Here is a 16,929-nt window from a genome sequence, read left to right as displayed (position 1 = left end):
CGGTTCCAAGTAGGCGGAGTAGGTTTTGTTGTTGAAGAATAGAGTGTTGTTCTCCGGGCAGTCATCTAATGGGCCTAGAAACAAACGTACGTGTACAATGCATGCTTCGTCTGGTGATACACAACCAAGGAATTTGTTTGAACAACTTGAAGACAGAGCGAATCCTTCTACACACAAAACTGTTGCAAACAGATCTAGAATGTCAACAGAGGTTGACACTATGTGGCCTGATTACATTGCGCTTATAGCGGCCCGCCTCAACATCCCACCGGCCAGCCACACCCCCGGACAATAGTGTTTGTGTTACACAAACAAGAGATTATGGTCACAGACTAACACCTAAAACAGCCACAGATAGACACACATGCACCACATCTGACTCTTGTGTACATCACCAGTGATAATATTTGCTAAAATCAGTAATACATGAATCTTCCATACAGTAACCATTGATGGTAATCACCAAAACCAGACAGCAGTATTTCATCAATGTCGAAACAAGCCCAGACCTACTTCCACACTAATTCAGTTTGCCTCGATGTTTCACTTTTCTGGTCAAACCTTGAGAAGCTTGGGGATTTTTATCAGTGATGCTTCTGCCTTCTGGTCATATTTATTGCAAAAGAGTGAAAATGAAACCAATAATTCAGCAGGCTGCATTAAAAACTGGCACGAGGAACCCTCCTCTGATGAGGTGATCGGCAGCTTCAAGCTCCGCTCCTGGCATCAACATCATGTGCTGATATGGGCAAAATCTCCTGGCTAACATATGTCTCTAAGCTAACATATATCAAAGTCCATACATATTTCAATGCCAAGACATGTCTATTCACGCATTTCTCTAGGCACTCAATCTTCTCCCTTATTGATTTCGTTGTCAGCCCCTGGTTACCCCGTGGCAAGGACCCCCCGACAGCTTCACAATACGGGACCTGAATCCACCATCTCTCATTTGCCAGTGTATCGCCGAGGTGGTTCATCTCCTCACGTTCTGTTAGATCTCTTTACACTCAAGATCGTGTTGTCACGTCCTGGGCCGGAATTTCCATTTAGATTAGGTCCCAGGTTATGGATGATGTTCATCGAACCAGGCTTAGGTTAACACTCAGTGCTCCCAACAATACGCCAGCGTCGTGAGAAAAGAATTGGACTCCATTATTACTAAGTAAAACATATTTGCCGAAAGTTCATGGACCCCACACTCCGCTTCTTTCTCTGTTACAAACAGCTCGATTCTCATTTTGCCGAAACCGCATGATGTATGGGAGGTGACGATGAATGAAAAATGAGTCATTAGCTTGTATCGATTAAATCTTGAAGCTGTCTTTCTTTTGGGTCACCCCTTTTTGCTCATCCCAATATGTCTTCCTCAGAGAAAAATCTAAACTTTTTGCTTCAACTTTTCCCCTGTTTCAAGTTCAACTTTTCCCTATCTTCCAATAGAATAAGCACGTTCGTTCTTCATATATGCGTTAGATGCTAAGGTAAATACAGATCCCTTGTGTACGAAAGTTCTCCCTGAATTGCCACCCATAAGAATAATGTCTGTCCTGGTAAGGAATAACTAAAATTCTATTGAAATGGTAACTTTTTAGATTGAGGTCGCACTCTTTCTCGAACACATCGATAACTAAGAAAAGAAGAATCACATGTCCCAAACGCCGTCCTTGGTTTTCTGCACATATAAAACACCTGATTACCCGCTAAGTGGTGCCTTGGTCCGCACATCCATCTCCAACGGCCGACAAATAGCAGGCAATCACTCGGCGTCACGCTGGCTCATTCCTCCTCTTTTATACTTTCTTGCTGCGACTTGTGAGGGTTATTGGATCTTATTACCCAGTCGTGTACCATAAGGGCTGCACGGACGTGTAAAGCCGGTTCTAGATGTACCTAGAAGACCTCGCAGTAAATCTCATACATGGTACCAATAAAGGGATCGTCTTCGCCGTAAATTGGACAACGTTTCTTTTAGAGGGGTGCACGAATGTGTCAAGTACCACCCAAGAGGCCACACCGGGAAAAGGTTTTCGAATATTTTGTCACCTCTTTCACAAACGTCCGAAGAGGTGAAGGAACTGGAATGTGACAATGACCTTACTGACGCAAACTTTTTTTCCCAAAAACAAGCTAAGAGACGGTTCCTAGAAGCAGATCATACTGCTGGTATGGCATGGACCTAAGCAAGTTCAAATGTAGATACAGTATTCAGTACATGTATCAACGTATGGACTCTGTGTGCATCGAGGCTGGCTCAAAAACATACTGACCTCCTCCCACCGTGACGTGTCAGTTCCACGATGCTTTGCGCTACTTCCAACATGGCGTCGAAAGTTTTCAACTTTATTGTACAGAACGTAGCAAACGTAGTGAATGAGTGAGGTAGAAATGTTTCTATGATCTATGAGGACTTTCACAGTGATGTTTCATGGAAATCAAAAGTCATAATATGAAAGTCATAATATCACCTTATCACCTTGTACATATCTTAAGGTAGTAGGTGACAAGACTCACCGCTGTACAAGCCGTTGACGGTCAGCGCCCGGAGGAACTTGTGTTCTTGATCCGTCTCTATGGAAACCAGCTCTGACGACTCTCCCCGACAGGTCTGCCTCGCCTCCTCCCAACTCTTCTTGTCGTTGATGTGAAACTTGTAACAGGACCCTCCCTGCCGGATCCAGCCCATGGGACACGAGAGGATGATGGGTAGCGAGCTGCGATGTTCTAAGGACGGGGTCACTGGTACGCATGTGCCGTTGTTCAAACATGGCGACCCGGCACAAGATGAAGCCCCAGATGTGACAGTTGGGAAAAGGATCACTGCAGAAAGAAAAAAAAAACGCAACAAAAGTTATGTTAGTATAAGTATAACGATGGAACTTCAATTGCAACCATAGATTCTTTAGGAACCTCTGTTATTTTAAGAAGGGTATACGGCAATGTCAAAAGCTTTCACTGTGTTTAAGTGTAACACGGGGTTTAAGCTTGTTTCTCTTTCTCCAAGCATGGAGCTATAAACGGGTATCATTTTAGAGCTCCATGCTCTCAGAAACACGAAGGTACCATGACCTATAGACTTGCCTTTCTTGTACCTTGTTCCTCACATCATTTCAAACACACATACATTTACACATTTCACATCCAGGCTTATACACATTCCACATCCAGGCTTATATCAACATATCGTTTAAGATGTTTACCTCAACAACCTCATGGCGAGTCGTGGACAAGTTATGGGAGGAACAACTTCAATGTTTGCTGACATGTCGACAAAATACTTCAAAAGTGCGAGACAAGTCGCACAGGTTTGTGTCAGGATGTCGGGCGCCGTTTTGGTGACTTCACAGCGGTACGATATAACACTGATTGACTACGAGGTATTCATGGAAGAAATCTAGGCGAATAGTTTCTCTCCACCTGAATATTTCCCACATGCTATGGCGTGTGGAAATCAAGACACTTTCACATGAAAATCCACCTTTAATCACTTTAATCAACGTAACAAAACATCACTTTCTCCCTTTTTAGAGTGTCCGATGATGCTTGGCAAAGATTCTTGCTTTCTTTCAGAAAAGCAGGATCGTTTGTTATCTGTTTAGATTCTTGAGACGTCTGCATAGATAAGCGATCACAACGCCTAAGGCATAGATGTATTGGAGTGCGTAATTCTATGTTGTCTTCTTCCCAAACAAAACACTTCGGTTCCTTTAAGAAAACATCAGACCTAAAAAAAGGCCCTTACGACTTCCTAGGCAAGCTTTTGAACTTTCGTAACCTTGACAAACCACCGTCAACACCTTCTGTGCCAGTTTGGCGGCAAATTTACCTCCACTAAGAGAACCAAAACAATGACGTCACCTCCAGAGACAAATCACTTTGGCGCGAGACTGGCTAACGACCAACACAAAGAATCGGAGGTCGCGAATGTCGCGCCATGCAAATGATACATCTGTTGGCGCGAGTTTGTGGCGCTACCAGACGACCGAACCGAACCACCTGCAGGGGCTTAGCGGACCAAAGGTTAAAGCAAGGATCGTTCTTGGTGAGAGGATGGGAGATGCCTGGGCCGTGAGAAAATCTTTCACCTGTGCGACAAACTTTCGCGATTGGCCCTATAGGCTAGTCTATATCAGGATCCTAAGGCTTCCAGGAAAATAAGTGATGCAGGCATTGGCCACATATTTTCTCCAGCAGCCTAAGAAGCCTGGTAGAGACTATGTAAGTAAGCATGTAACTTTATGTCCATCTGACAAATTGAACAGCGTACGTATTTGGCCAAAAAGTCTGATAGAGATCTAGACTAGCCCTGTTGGTATACTATCTCATCCACGATTAGAATTAAAAAGCCATGAAATGTATAAAACTACCATGAAAATGTGTATCCTACAACATAAGGATTTTGTGGTACGTCGTCGATCAGACGTAACGTTACATACAACCTCCCAATAGCCCGAAGTCAGGCGTGAAGCAAATGTTGTGTCGGTGAAAAACTTCTCTTACGTTGTGACAGAAGTAATTCTGGGTTATCGCTGTTTCTTTGATTCTACGTTAGCGTTCTTAATACATACAATTACGCCTACACTGGTATTTACTCGCTCATATCTTCCTTGCTAATCTCTTTATTTTGGGCTTGGAACCGTAACTATGGGTTCTTCAAAATAAACAAATCGGGGGAAATGGTACCGGTGGTTATAGAATACGTGGGATTTTGTGGATAAGGCGAATTCCTAGCTAGGGTATATTGACTGACAAAGCAGAGATGATAGCCTCCTGTGCAGACTATCTGGTAGGTAGCTTTTGTTTCTACAAGCGTGGCTAGAGCGCGGCGGTTTCTTTTCGCTTTTCGGTGGGAGAGCTGTATCGAGGGGAGAGCAGTACCCCCCTCCCCCCGAAAGACTACGCAGGAGGCTATCATAGTCTACTGTGTCATCTAAGCTCCACCCTACCCTCCTGCATATATCCCTCTCACACCGAAAAGATACCACCGCGCTCTAGCCGCGCCCGTACGTAAAAACAAATGCTGTCCGCTAGAAAGTCTGCACGGGAGACTCTCACGGGATTCTGTGTCATCTCAGCTCTCCCCACGATACAGTTCTATACTATACAGATCTACATTTCTCCCCAATATATCATCCTCACCCCCGAAAAGAAACCGCTCGCACGTACAAAGTAACAATGCACGCTAGAACGTCTGCACAGGAGGCTACGTCTATGACACCCCGTCAGCACCAAGGACAGGGCAACTACCCTTTCCGTCCGCCCGTATTCCACTGGGACAGCGGTTATCTCCGTATCCTACTCATTAATTCTAGCGTGAAGATCTGGATTAGATAATTAGCGATTTCAGTTAATGTCGTTAAATCGATAACGCAAAATAGCAATGGAAGGCTTGAGACTCCGTAGCCTCCTAAAATTACAATGTACGGCGTACTCAATGACTTTTGGATCCTTTTATTTTGTCACTAGTAGGTCCGGATAGCACCCCTACATACAATAAGACAGCTCAAGTCCACTGACATGTGCTTACATGTACACACTCACGTACACCATCACAGAATAGGCGATTTGTATCTAGTCAGCCTAGATCTGACAAACATTACCAGAATTGCGGTTACGTACCGGTTAAATCCGGTACATTGCGGTTTAGATTAGATTCTTCATTAGAAACAGTCGCGACTACAGCACTCAACACTCGGTATCAATACAAGTAAACGGTCTTGCTTTGGGGGTGAAAAGTCAACGGAAGGACAAAATATACATTCTGTAATTACATGCACAGTATCATGACTTATTTTGCAAATTTGCCTAGCATCAAGCAAGCAATGTTTTGCCATTTAATTACTAATTACGCTCTTTGAAACATGCTTCAATGACTCTTCAAACACGTTTTAACTGTTAAAACATCGCGTCAACTTTACATTTCCCGTCTACTGCCACCAAACAGCACCTTTAGTCCTGTTGACATTAGTAAGATGTTGTCATGTGACGGAGGTATGTTCAACAAACAGGCACTAATAACTCCCACACGATGGGCCCATATTTCAGCACAGGGCTCTTCCCGTGTTGTGCAAAGAAAGGGGCTGTTTGATCACACATCGCGGTGGAAAGTCTGGTGTTTTAGTGACAGACAACACAACACTATTACGCGTACGTTTGTGCAGCCGCCATATTTGCCAACCACATGTATGAAACGAACGGCTTGGTGACATTCGTAGGTCGACGTACGGTTTTGAAGTTTCTAGCAGGCTAAGATAGAACTAATCAAGCATCTAAGACAGCCTTTTTCGCAAGAAGACAACTGAATTTTGCAGGATACATGCACGACTACCCACGAATGCCCTTAGATTTTAGACCATACGGCGATTGCTCTACCTACGTGACCGAACCCTAAACCGTTCTTTAAATCTGGAAAACACTACTAATTCTGCACATGACGTCACTTGTAAAAATCCTGATATTAATATTGCATGTGTCGGCGCGATTTGACGTCAAAATGAACAACGTAAGTAGGGAATTACAGACCCAAACACTCCAGGACATGACTGAGCTGGTGTTAAACCATGTCGTGAATATTTAATGAAAAACACTGCATAGATGACGACCACAGTATTAGTGGTTGTTGCTGTGAGGTTGTATACAACAGCAGTTGGGTCAAAAGATAAAGTGAGTTACAAAGAGTGACAGGTCATCAAGTCATAACAGCTGCACAGAAAAGTCAGAGCACCGCCTCTCTCAAAAAGAGCATATTCGACTTTCCTCACTTCGCTCGGGTGTAAACCAGTACTGTATTGTCCCCTGTGTTGTTGGTGGCGGCATTAATATAAGTTGAAAAAACTTTGTTGAGTGTGCCGTCACCACGTCTTATGATTACATGTTGGAATATTAAAAAAGAGCATATTTCCGAAAGGGGGAGGGTGGATTTGCAAGGATTTGCATAGAACGTCACACGGCCGTATCTCCAGAGCTGTGAGCCTTGCGGTATGGAAACATAGATAACAGACAATGTTCCCAACCACGCATGAAATGAGATAGTGTCTAGTAATAACAATAAAGGATCGGATAAGTCCTCTCCTGTTACCTGGTCGCTAAAAATAAACGCACTTTTGATCACTTTTCTGACAGATGGTAGATGTACTTAACTCGCTTCTTCTCCACTTAACAAAGTAAACGAGTTATCCCTGCTAGGTAACCGGTAAGGTCTTGTGTTTGGACGCTTTTAAGTTTTTTATGTCCTTCGGTTATTCATTACCAGCCATTTCTGGAGCCAAGATGTCCTTACTTCTATCTGTGCCATCATGATTTACAATTCGTATCGATTTCGTTGCGAAATACCTAAAAAATGGAGTGAAAATCCCCTGGGTTAACCTACGTGTCTTGTGGTTCCCGAACTTGGACATGTTGGGCAAATTCTTAAAATTTTTCTAGTGAATGCGACAACATTGCCTTCAGATGGTCCCGTGTTTGGAGATTGATAGAAAGCAGAAGCTGTCAAGAAAAGTGTGGGACTCGAACCCCTATCCCTTGATCAGCGACCCGGAACAGAGACCCCAGCATCCAAGAAGAGCCTGTTTTGAGAAGCTGAAACAACATAATCACCATCCACGGTCTGAGGAAATGAGAGGACTGTTCTAGTTTGGCCAAAGGCGTTTTAGAAGTGGCTTTATTATTAGATATGAGAACAAGTTGCAGTCACGAAATACGCCCGTAAGTTATATTACTTCATTCCAATTACAAACTTGATTCATAGACGTACACTAGGAAGACTATCATTCTCACGAAATATGACTGCAAACGATACGAAACAAGCCCACAAAGGAACCAAAACATCTCATCTTTATAATATACAACGTTGTTTCTGACAATGCATATGCGTTGATGATAAATAATTCAGACAGGTGAAAAATTCCCTGTGTCGGACCGCACATATGTAGTCACGGCACCTCGATTGTGTTGGAGGCACCCCAGGGCCCAATTACAAAGCGATCATTTTGTATGCTCAAACATTTTCTTCTGCGCGTTTGCGTCATGGAAGCTGCAGGGCATAAACAAGAAAAACAAGAGGCTGCTATGGGGGTCTTTAGTCACATTTTGCACGAGAGAACGTTAATGTCACTACGTTAGTGGGTCATTTAAAAAGGTTGTCATAAATTTTCTTGATAGCTTAGATAAATAGAATTACTGCCATGTCATGAACATAATTATAACGGTTCAATGAGCAGACAATTTCGTTCTGAAACGTTAAGTTAATTCACGAGGTACAATAAACATGGTAGTAAACTGATCTGCCAACCTATTCATGTTATCCACACCCAATTTTCTTAATTCAAAACACTTAATCACTGGACTATTATTGGTCTTTCCGTTATAGAGTCTATCCATTAATTGGAAAGATTAAACTATTAGGCAAAAACAACACTGAACGGTGATGAGGAAAACCCCAAAGGTGTCCTCAAGAAAGTAAACCGTTCAGAAGTAATTTATTATCCTCAATGATGACGACATTAATGACGTCCTTACACTCATTTGCCACCGTCTTTGTCAGTTTGACTGATAGTCGAAACTTTACGACACATTTGTCAAAAGTTCACCTCACAAGCTGTACCCGAGGAATCCATGCGATTTTGTGCGTTCATCCGACATAATGCGACTCTTACCGGGTCATTGGGCAAAATTATCCATGTCGGTAATTGACCCCTGACCCCACCGAATGCGTACGTACGAAATCTTCGACAATCTGACGAAAAAGTCGCCAGGTTTCAAAGTTAGAAAACTTCTCCACAAGTTTATAACGAAGAGGAATGATCTTGACAGTTTTTGAGTGATACAACGCGTTATAGGGCAGATTATAGAGATCATTACAATGATGTAAACAACAATGAGAGATTGTATCTATTCGTTTCTACAGAACAGGTCACACTGTGCATAACCTGTCGAACACCGCCCGAGGCCCTCACATCGCCCTACATAACCGACAGAATCCTGCGTCACACTAGCTGTAAAAATAGCCTATTGCCGCCCTCATTAGTGTTTCGGGTAAGAAAAACAAGCATAAACAAAAGGGACAAACGTCCCATTCCCACGGGGCACAGCCGCACAGATCTCTCAAATCTGACATGACATTCTTCTGCAATGACTCTTTAACGGATTCAAAGCTTCTTTATTGACTCGACAAAGGTACAGGAACTTTCGTATAGTCTACTACGACTAAGATCGAACAAAGCTAAATACATGTATGGTTAAAGTCATCCGACTTACAGAATATATGTAGGCGGCAACCTGAGTACAGAATATATGATAGTGGCAACATTAGGTTTACGAACCTTCTTGCTGTGAAACATAATGAAACAGGATATAATAAATTAGTGGACAGAGCGACCATAACAAACGTAGGTGGTAACATGGCAGCTTTATCTGTAAAGCCTAAATTGTGGGACGATATAGAGATGCTTGAAATGATTGTGTGGTGCTTCGACCCATGCAGCACACAAGTGAAATATTGTCTACCGCTAGTCTCCTAAGTGTACACTGTATCCACTCTACCCTTCCACAGTGCCAGGATACACAGCATTAGTCATGAAGGCAAAACTATTTGTACAGGAAGCAGTGTCTTGTGTTCTTTGTATGTTTCTCTTAGCTAAAGCCGGACACAAAGGCGTCAAGAAATGCAGCACAAAACAGCGATCTAACGTCTCAGCTCTAGCCTGGTTACCAGACTGATTTTAATACTTAGTAGCTGCCGAAGCCTCTTTGTACTTTCTGCAAATATGTTTGGTAACCAGGCTATTCCAGCTGTTAGAAACTGCCTTTCTAGAGCACACATACTAAGGCGTATGCCGTATTTACTTTAAAGTTGCTGCCGGCGGTTGCAGAGAATCGAATCACTTCAACTTGAGTAAAGATATTCAGTTGCTGATTTATAGACTTTCAGATTCAGAATCGATGTTAATAATGTCAATGCTATTAACGTAAAACTGGAAATTACGTTAGGGTCAATGTCAATCATATCCTTACTCAACTAGAGGATAACGTTAATCTATTTTTCGGTGTCTCTGTGCGGCGAGTGATTTTACAGAACAGACCGCGTGTCAGCACGAGTTTATGGAACTAGAACCGAGCTCTGGTTTTCAGGGCCCGGTCATAATGTCTTGCGATTGTCGTAAGATCGTCGTACAATAAGCGCAAGATGAGGGCATTATTGGAACAATCGTGCGCGTACGTGCAGCACGAATTCAACCGTCTTTTTACGGAAAAAGATCCTTGTCGGTGGTTGTTGCGTCACAGCCTGTTTAAATGAAAATTGCACGACAGCCCACGACAAGTGTGAACTCGCCGTTATCAAGACAAGACCAGACATATACAGAGACTTAAACCACTGTTTACCATCAGACCTCAGCTATGCACCGACTGGGATTAGCACAGTTTGGACATCACTTAAAACACCGAAAAAACAAACACACACTTTAACGAGTTCCACTCCTAGCGTGTTGTTCCTCTCTCCAGAGTTCCGCACCAGGGGAAACAATGCCCCCCTTCAGAAAGGCGGGGGAACCGAAAATATTTCTCTTCCCCATACCTTTTCTCTTGGCAGACTGGAGTGTTTGTAGGTCTATGTGAACATCATAGTCGGTATGTTTGTCTGAAAACATACATGTGGGACTTTCACGGCGCCTACATAAAATGTTCAGTTTGGGCCGTACCCAAGTACAATTTGTCACTCTCATGTAAACGGTAGCCTATGTTGCTTTAATACCCACTGAAGCATGGCGTAATATTTGCATTGTCAGAGAAAAATAATAATCTGTAAGCAGCGAGGGAGAATATCTAGAGACTTCCTGCCTTCGTTCCTAGGCGCTGCCTGACTGCCAAGTTCAGATAAACGCTGTGGCGGTTTTTATCAATTTGAAAAATCACCCCCTCCCGGTTTTCCTTCCTGTAAAGGCATGAGAGTTTCCGTCTTATAGCAGCCTTTTGCCCTCTTATGGATATACTACAGTGCACATAAACTTTGAATGCACCCATATAACGCTACATGTAATATCGGATCCCCTAGGCCTACACGAGTCTTACGATAGTCCTACGATCGTTGCACGATCATAATCTCTGGGCATTTTTGAGACAGCCATGCCTGTGTCCTGCAAAGTTTAGCTGTCTTTTTTATATGGAAAAAATCTGTCTTAAATCTTAGGTCTTTGTTCTGTTACAGTCTGTTTGAAAAAATAATTCGGCATCAGATTTTTATCCGTCGCATCAAGTATGCAGAAGCTAGCCATGTTTTGTATTCATCCAATATGTTGAAAACAACATTACGAACCCCAAACCATCTATCATTTGTTATAACTCAACAGTTTCTGACAACCGACACTGTTATACTGTGATAACGTTAAAAGATATGGACTGCGCCGCACCGTTGCGCCGATACAGCATACAAACGAATAGAAGACGTCCATTGCCGAATGATATACATCCTCAAACTTATTTTTTAATGCCATACATATGAATTTACGAAAACGAGGGACGATTTTCAGCTAAGTAAGTCTGTCCCCCGAAAACAACATGTTTATGGCATATTTTTGAGTGACGAGGGATGGGGACATTAATTTGTGTCTTAATTGCTTCTGATGACAACTGTATCTCTAGATTAGGTTAAACATAAACATAAATACACCCAATCGAAATGACCCTACAATATCTTCCCAAAACGACACGTTTCACGGATAATCGGTAATGATACAAGTTAATTGTGTCTAATTGAGTTGTTGTGGTTTGTATGTTATGTTTAGAGGCGTGAACGACGTCCTTGGGACAGATGTTTGTGTGCGGTAGATGTGCGTGTCGTTATGTCAACATGCCACAGACACCTAAACATCACATTCTGGGGCACATCTGACGGGGCACTTTTTGTAGAGTGAGCCCTGTACACCTAGCCCAATGGGTTATTTTAGTTATTACGTGATTATATCCCAGGTACGTCTAAGTCTGACAGGCACGTCTGATAATGTTTGCCGAAATCATCAAATGCCAAAGCAACTTTTACCAAACCTATCTGGCGTCTATTGCCATTGACCATTCCCACTTTTCGTCCAGTGCCGAATGTTTTCTTTCAAGCTTTAGTCCGTACCATGTTGTAAACCCTACTACTATGGACTACTAGAAAGACATACAAAAATGTCATCATAAAAACACGCCTATAACATCTGCTGCTTGGAGATCAGAATGTGGTTACCCAATGTTTGTGGTGGTTGAACATGACCGAAAGAGGCTCTAAGGACAGGATGATCACCTTTGTTGACGCAGAAGAATAATCGGCTCAACCAAGGTCGGGAAAAGTAATCTCCAAGCAGATCTTTTGGTAGGTGAAAAGACAAAATTAAATTTGCAGCGGCTGTGTCCATTGGCCACACGGTTGCCATTTAGCCACCGTGGATACAGTGAGCCTGGGCAAATTGATTCTGTCTTTGCACACACCAAAAGATCTGCTTGGAGATTACGCGAAAAGAAGCTTTGGGTTTGACCCGGTTAAAGATAACTTTACAATGGCTCATTACTGTGCTTGGCGTACGTGTGGATGTGGACGTATAAAATCTGTACCATTTGTCCCTAGCGTCGACTAAAATACCAATTCGAAGAGGGGTGGTCAACGATTTATGTCGTTACTATGTTACTATTCATTTTGCCTGTTTTTGAAACCGAGTTTATGAGTTCGCTACTCGGCTGGCATCTTTGTATTATCCATAATTTCACCTTGAATGCTTTACTTTATACTAGTACCACCCTTGAGGCCTGATGTTGAGGGTAAAGTGGATAAGGTCAGAAAGATTTACATCAAATATTTACAACAGTAACCACACAGGAGATCTGAAACACATGTACAGGAGGTTCGAAAAGAAACTTGAAAACGGAAGTCATCCATTTTATTTTTTCGTCCTTTCGTTCGTCCAAGGTCAACCAAACTCCGTACACTTTCAGAACGTCTCTTTTCATTCTATAGCATTCTATTAAATTCCCTCTTATTATTATGGAGCTGGTCTTAATTTAAAAGCCAGCATTTAAAGATGCCGACAAAGTAGATGTGTTCAAGGTGTGAGGGCCTGCTTATTTTTAGCTCTACGTATTTCTTTCATCTCGAGGTTTCGTGAGAAGTTCCCGTGAATTCCTTCACGTGTTGGATGTTGTAAGAAGCGGCGGTGTTTCAGATTAATGGCCGGTAAGGTTCCTGATCACTGCCAAGGCCGTGTCTGTCAGAAGTATTGGAGGGTTACTGTATCTTCACAGTTTATATATGTCCGTCGTTAAATGGTAGCTAGCTATAGCTGTGCTAGTCTCTCTACCAGACTAACTACACTGGCTATGGGGAGAGTATTTTGTACCGTATCTTCATAGTATGTCCGTCGATCGGATGGTAGCTGAACATTTCTTGTGCACTGAACGACCTCGGCATGAAAGTTAATCTGTGTTAGTATTATACATTATGAAGAAATTTGGGTAAATCCCAATTTACGTAGTGTTGGACATAAAGTTTAGCCTTTTCTTCATAACACTGAACGACCTAACGTGACTACTACGTGACATCTGCTTGGTCATTCCGGCTTCAGTATAAGTTGAAAGAGTGGCACATGCACGATACGTGTATACAATCGGAAAACAGACCACAATGGGCCCAAACAGTCCTTTCACCAAGCCTGCTATAGACGTTGTTGGAAAGTACAACAAGTGCAGTGTTTGACATCGCCTCAAGAGAGATGTAATTACGACCCTAAGGTTGTTGTCCTGGGGTTGCAAGAACCACTGTGCAACGACGGGAACAATTTCACCTCCAAGCAGATTCAGTCTATATCGACCTCCAGTAACAGTTAGCCGCCCAACGATGGTTAAAGGACCCCAATGGATACAGGCGGCCAACATAATGATGAATGAAAACCTTTATTGCACATTTTGCCACACTTGGCTAAGCACAGGTCACAACAAGACAAGATGAACGGATACAGTTAACAGATACAAAAGTAACTAAGTATCGTTATATAAATTTAACTTCTCGTTTTTCAGTTATTGTAAAAATATAGACTCCCCTTGTCCCACAGAATTTGCTAGGAGATTAGGAACAATTCAAAGTCACCCGGTCTTCTTAATTGATCCACCATCTGCCGACGTGCAGACTCGTCAAAAGGTCGGCCGACACCGAATATAGCAACGTGTGCTGTCTCCGGTGTTCTCTATTGTCGCGACGTAATGTGGTAATGTGATATGTACTGCTGCTATTATCTCCCACATACACGAACATTGAGCAAACATAATGACGTTTATCTAATAGCGTGTGAATGATGAGTTTTTAATTGAACGGAGCCATCTGTCGGTCACGAACATCGCTAGTAGTGTACGGTAGACAGGCACAGGTACTGTCATATCATTCAATACATGTTATAATGTATATATGTATATACATGTATATCTGTTTGTATGCTTGTGTGTACGTGTGTGGCGTTGTAAGAAATGGCGGTAAAGAAGGAATAGAGGGAAGGATGGAGAGCGTAGATAGAGGATTCAGTGATGAAAAGTTTCTCCATCCTTAGATGCAGAATCTTCAGAATATTCTAATGATACAGGACTGTTTTGCCCTCTCGTCCTCTATATCAACATTCTCATGTACGTCTGTCGCTGGCCGGCTTAAATATGTTTGGCTTTCTATTGATCCCCTCCACCGGGCTGTCAACACCTGGGACGGGGGAAAATAAACCGTCTGGGAGGAGAGAACCCGAAGCGGTGACCCTACCAGGTGCTCGGGCGCGCCCTGGGCCGTCTGAACCCACCGACTAACCCGGGGCATAGCATCCGTAGCAGGCTTATAAGTTATAGAACTGGGGGTTTGGTGGTCTTCGGCTGTTTTCTGAAGTTCTAAAAAACGGGGGTAATTCAAACAGGCCGGCTATGTTGTCTATATGCAATCAGAAACTAGCACATAAAAGCTCCCAAAGACCCTGAAGACCCCCAAAACCCCCAGTTTTTGGCATGCTATGGAGGCTAAACCTGGGGTACCCGGAGAGGGCCGAGAGGGGAAACGTGCTTTCCCCGCACGGGACCGACCGAGCGGAAGGCGAGGAGACGCTTTGGTGGCAACAGTTCTCCCTTTGCAAGCCCTCTGGCACGGTTCACTTGTATGTACCCCCATCTGACTACCTACTTGAGACAATTGTTTGTGTAGAAAAGGGAAAACGTACACAACAACGCATGTATACATGCATGTCGCGCTGGCTTCACTGTACGCCTCTGAAGGACATATTCTTTCCTGTGGTATCACTCTCCAAGCAGAGGTTTGGGTTTTTTGGCGTGTTTTTAGGCTTTTTTTATCGGGTTTTCTTTTTTGCATTCGTATCTTTTTTTTTACGCCAACCCAAGCAAAGAAAAGAAGATACCAGTGCAAAAAAGAAAGCCCGATAAAAAAGCCTAAAAACACGCCAAGATCCAAACGTCTGCTTGGAGAGTACTGTGGTATTATTACACGGTATGAACAAATATGCCGCTGTCTACCGGTCGGGCGACTGGGGGGCCTTTTCTTTTCTTCGTCTGCCGAGCGCATCGGGAGTTACCGGCCGCTGGCAGAACTTCGCATGCAAGGGGTCGGCACGCACTGCCCCGGCACGGGAGCGAAGTGTGGCACGGTGCGGGCCGTGTAGTAAATAAAGTCTAGTCTCCACTCCTTTTGCTGGGTCAATAAATAGTAAAAATCGGCCTAAAAAGGGGATATAATTGTCCAGGGGAGTCGGCCACCCAGAGAAGCCCCATTTTACCTACACGTGCCCCTTTCTGGCCGATTTCTACGATTTATTCAGTCTGTAAAAGGAGTCTAGTGGAGACTACATTACGTAGAGCTGAGACAGTCGCTAGCTGCTTACCTGGTAAAATTAGGACACACAGCGCCGCGCGCAGGCGGATATGGCTGACCCGGCTGGCGGAGCTCCAAGCCGAGATCTGTCGTCTTCCTCTATCCCCCATATCTCCTCCTTGCCAAGTGTTGTTTCAGATGGATGTTATTCTTATGGGCGGATAACCGTTCTCGAATTGAAGAGGTTTACGACGCGGTTTTGTGAACTGTGGCGGCGGCTACGGGTCCCAGCAATTAGAACACAGGTCACTGTAGATATCACTCCGGTCAAGGTCGGTCGTTTCTAGCCGCCAACCAGTTTCCAGTCCGGCTGGTCTTCTTGCTTGCCCTGCGCTGGCGGTCTCTAGATCTCCCCTTTTCTAGCCAAGAGTGGTATAACAAAGAGGTGATTTTTCCATGACAGCTTCAGTCCGTGCGGGTTGGAGTTTGTTTTGGCTGCCGGAGTTGAGACGACGGGAGCCCACACCTGTAACTCTGCGGGGATGGATCAGCTCTGACTCACCGCCTGGTCTCACACAAGTCTTATCCCACATACACAGCAGCACGGGCGGTTATGTAGCCTCTCTCACAACACTACAGATCATCACATGCGCAGAAATCTTCTTCCCACGACGCGTAGACGCGAAGATTTTCTCCAGGTGAGCGTCGGGGAACGTCAGCTTGACGTCAACGTCGACGTACTGACGTTTGGACGGCGCGACGGAGTAGAAATCGCGTTCGACGCAAGCCAAGGCTTCACAGTCTTTGTACGATTAGAGAGATGTTCTCGGGAGCTACCAACTGCGATTGTGTAAGAGGGGTAGACAGGGTGGGCAAACCGGTTGGGCGTGTTTCATACTGTATCATTAGGCCCACGTAATCCCCCCAAATACTTTCTAGTTCCCATTTCTGTCTGCTATATCCTAGTAACACTGTGTGCTTTATTGCCCTTAGTCACGCAATAAGTATAAAATGCTAACAACATTACTGATAACAATGAACTTGTTTACCTATCTCACTTCGGCCCTACCTCTCGCTTCCGGCGGTCCGCCCTTTGATATGTAAATGAGGGG

The 16,929-nt window shown here is 43.8% G+C and overlaps 1 protein-coding gene across 1 annotated transcript in view; it reads right to left on the bottom strand.

The window, feature by feature from the left end:
* The window catches only part of LOC109475163, a 22,836-nt gene extending 6,168 nt beyond the window's left edge, over positions 1-16,668 (bottom strand). The window contains exons 1-3 of the mRNA XM_019775697.1: positions 15,888-16,668; positions 2,515-2,820; positions 6-74 (exon numbers count right to left, since the gene is read on the bottom strand). Coding sequence (XP_019631256.1) covers positions 6-74; positions 2,515-2,820; positions 15,888-15,987 — 475 coding nt within the window. The 5' untranslated portion in view covers positions 15,988-16,668. The remainder of the gene's footprint in view (positions 1-5; positions 75-2,514; positions 2,821-15,887) is intronic.
* Between the last annotated feature and the right edge of the window lie 261 nt (positions 16,669-16,929).

The sequence above is a fragment of the Branchiostoma belcheri genome, unplaced genomic scaffold (assembly GCF_001625305.1).
Source record: "Branchiostoma belcheri isolate BF01 breed outbred unplaced genomic scaffold, Haploidv18h27 scaffold33, whole genome shotgun sequence".
NCBI classification, from domain to species: Eukaryota; Metazoa; Chordata; class Leptocardii; order Amphioxiformes; family Branchiostomatidae; genus Branchiostoma; species Branchiostoma belcheri.
This window is presented reverse-complemented; position numbering and strand designations above follow the sequence as displayed.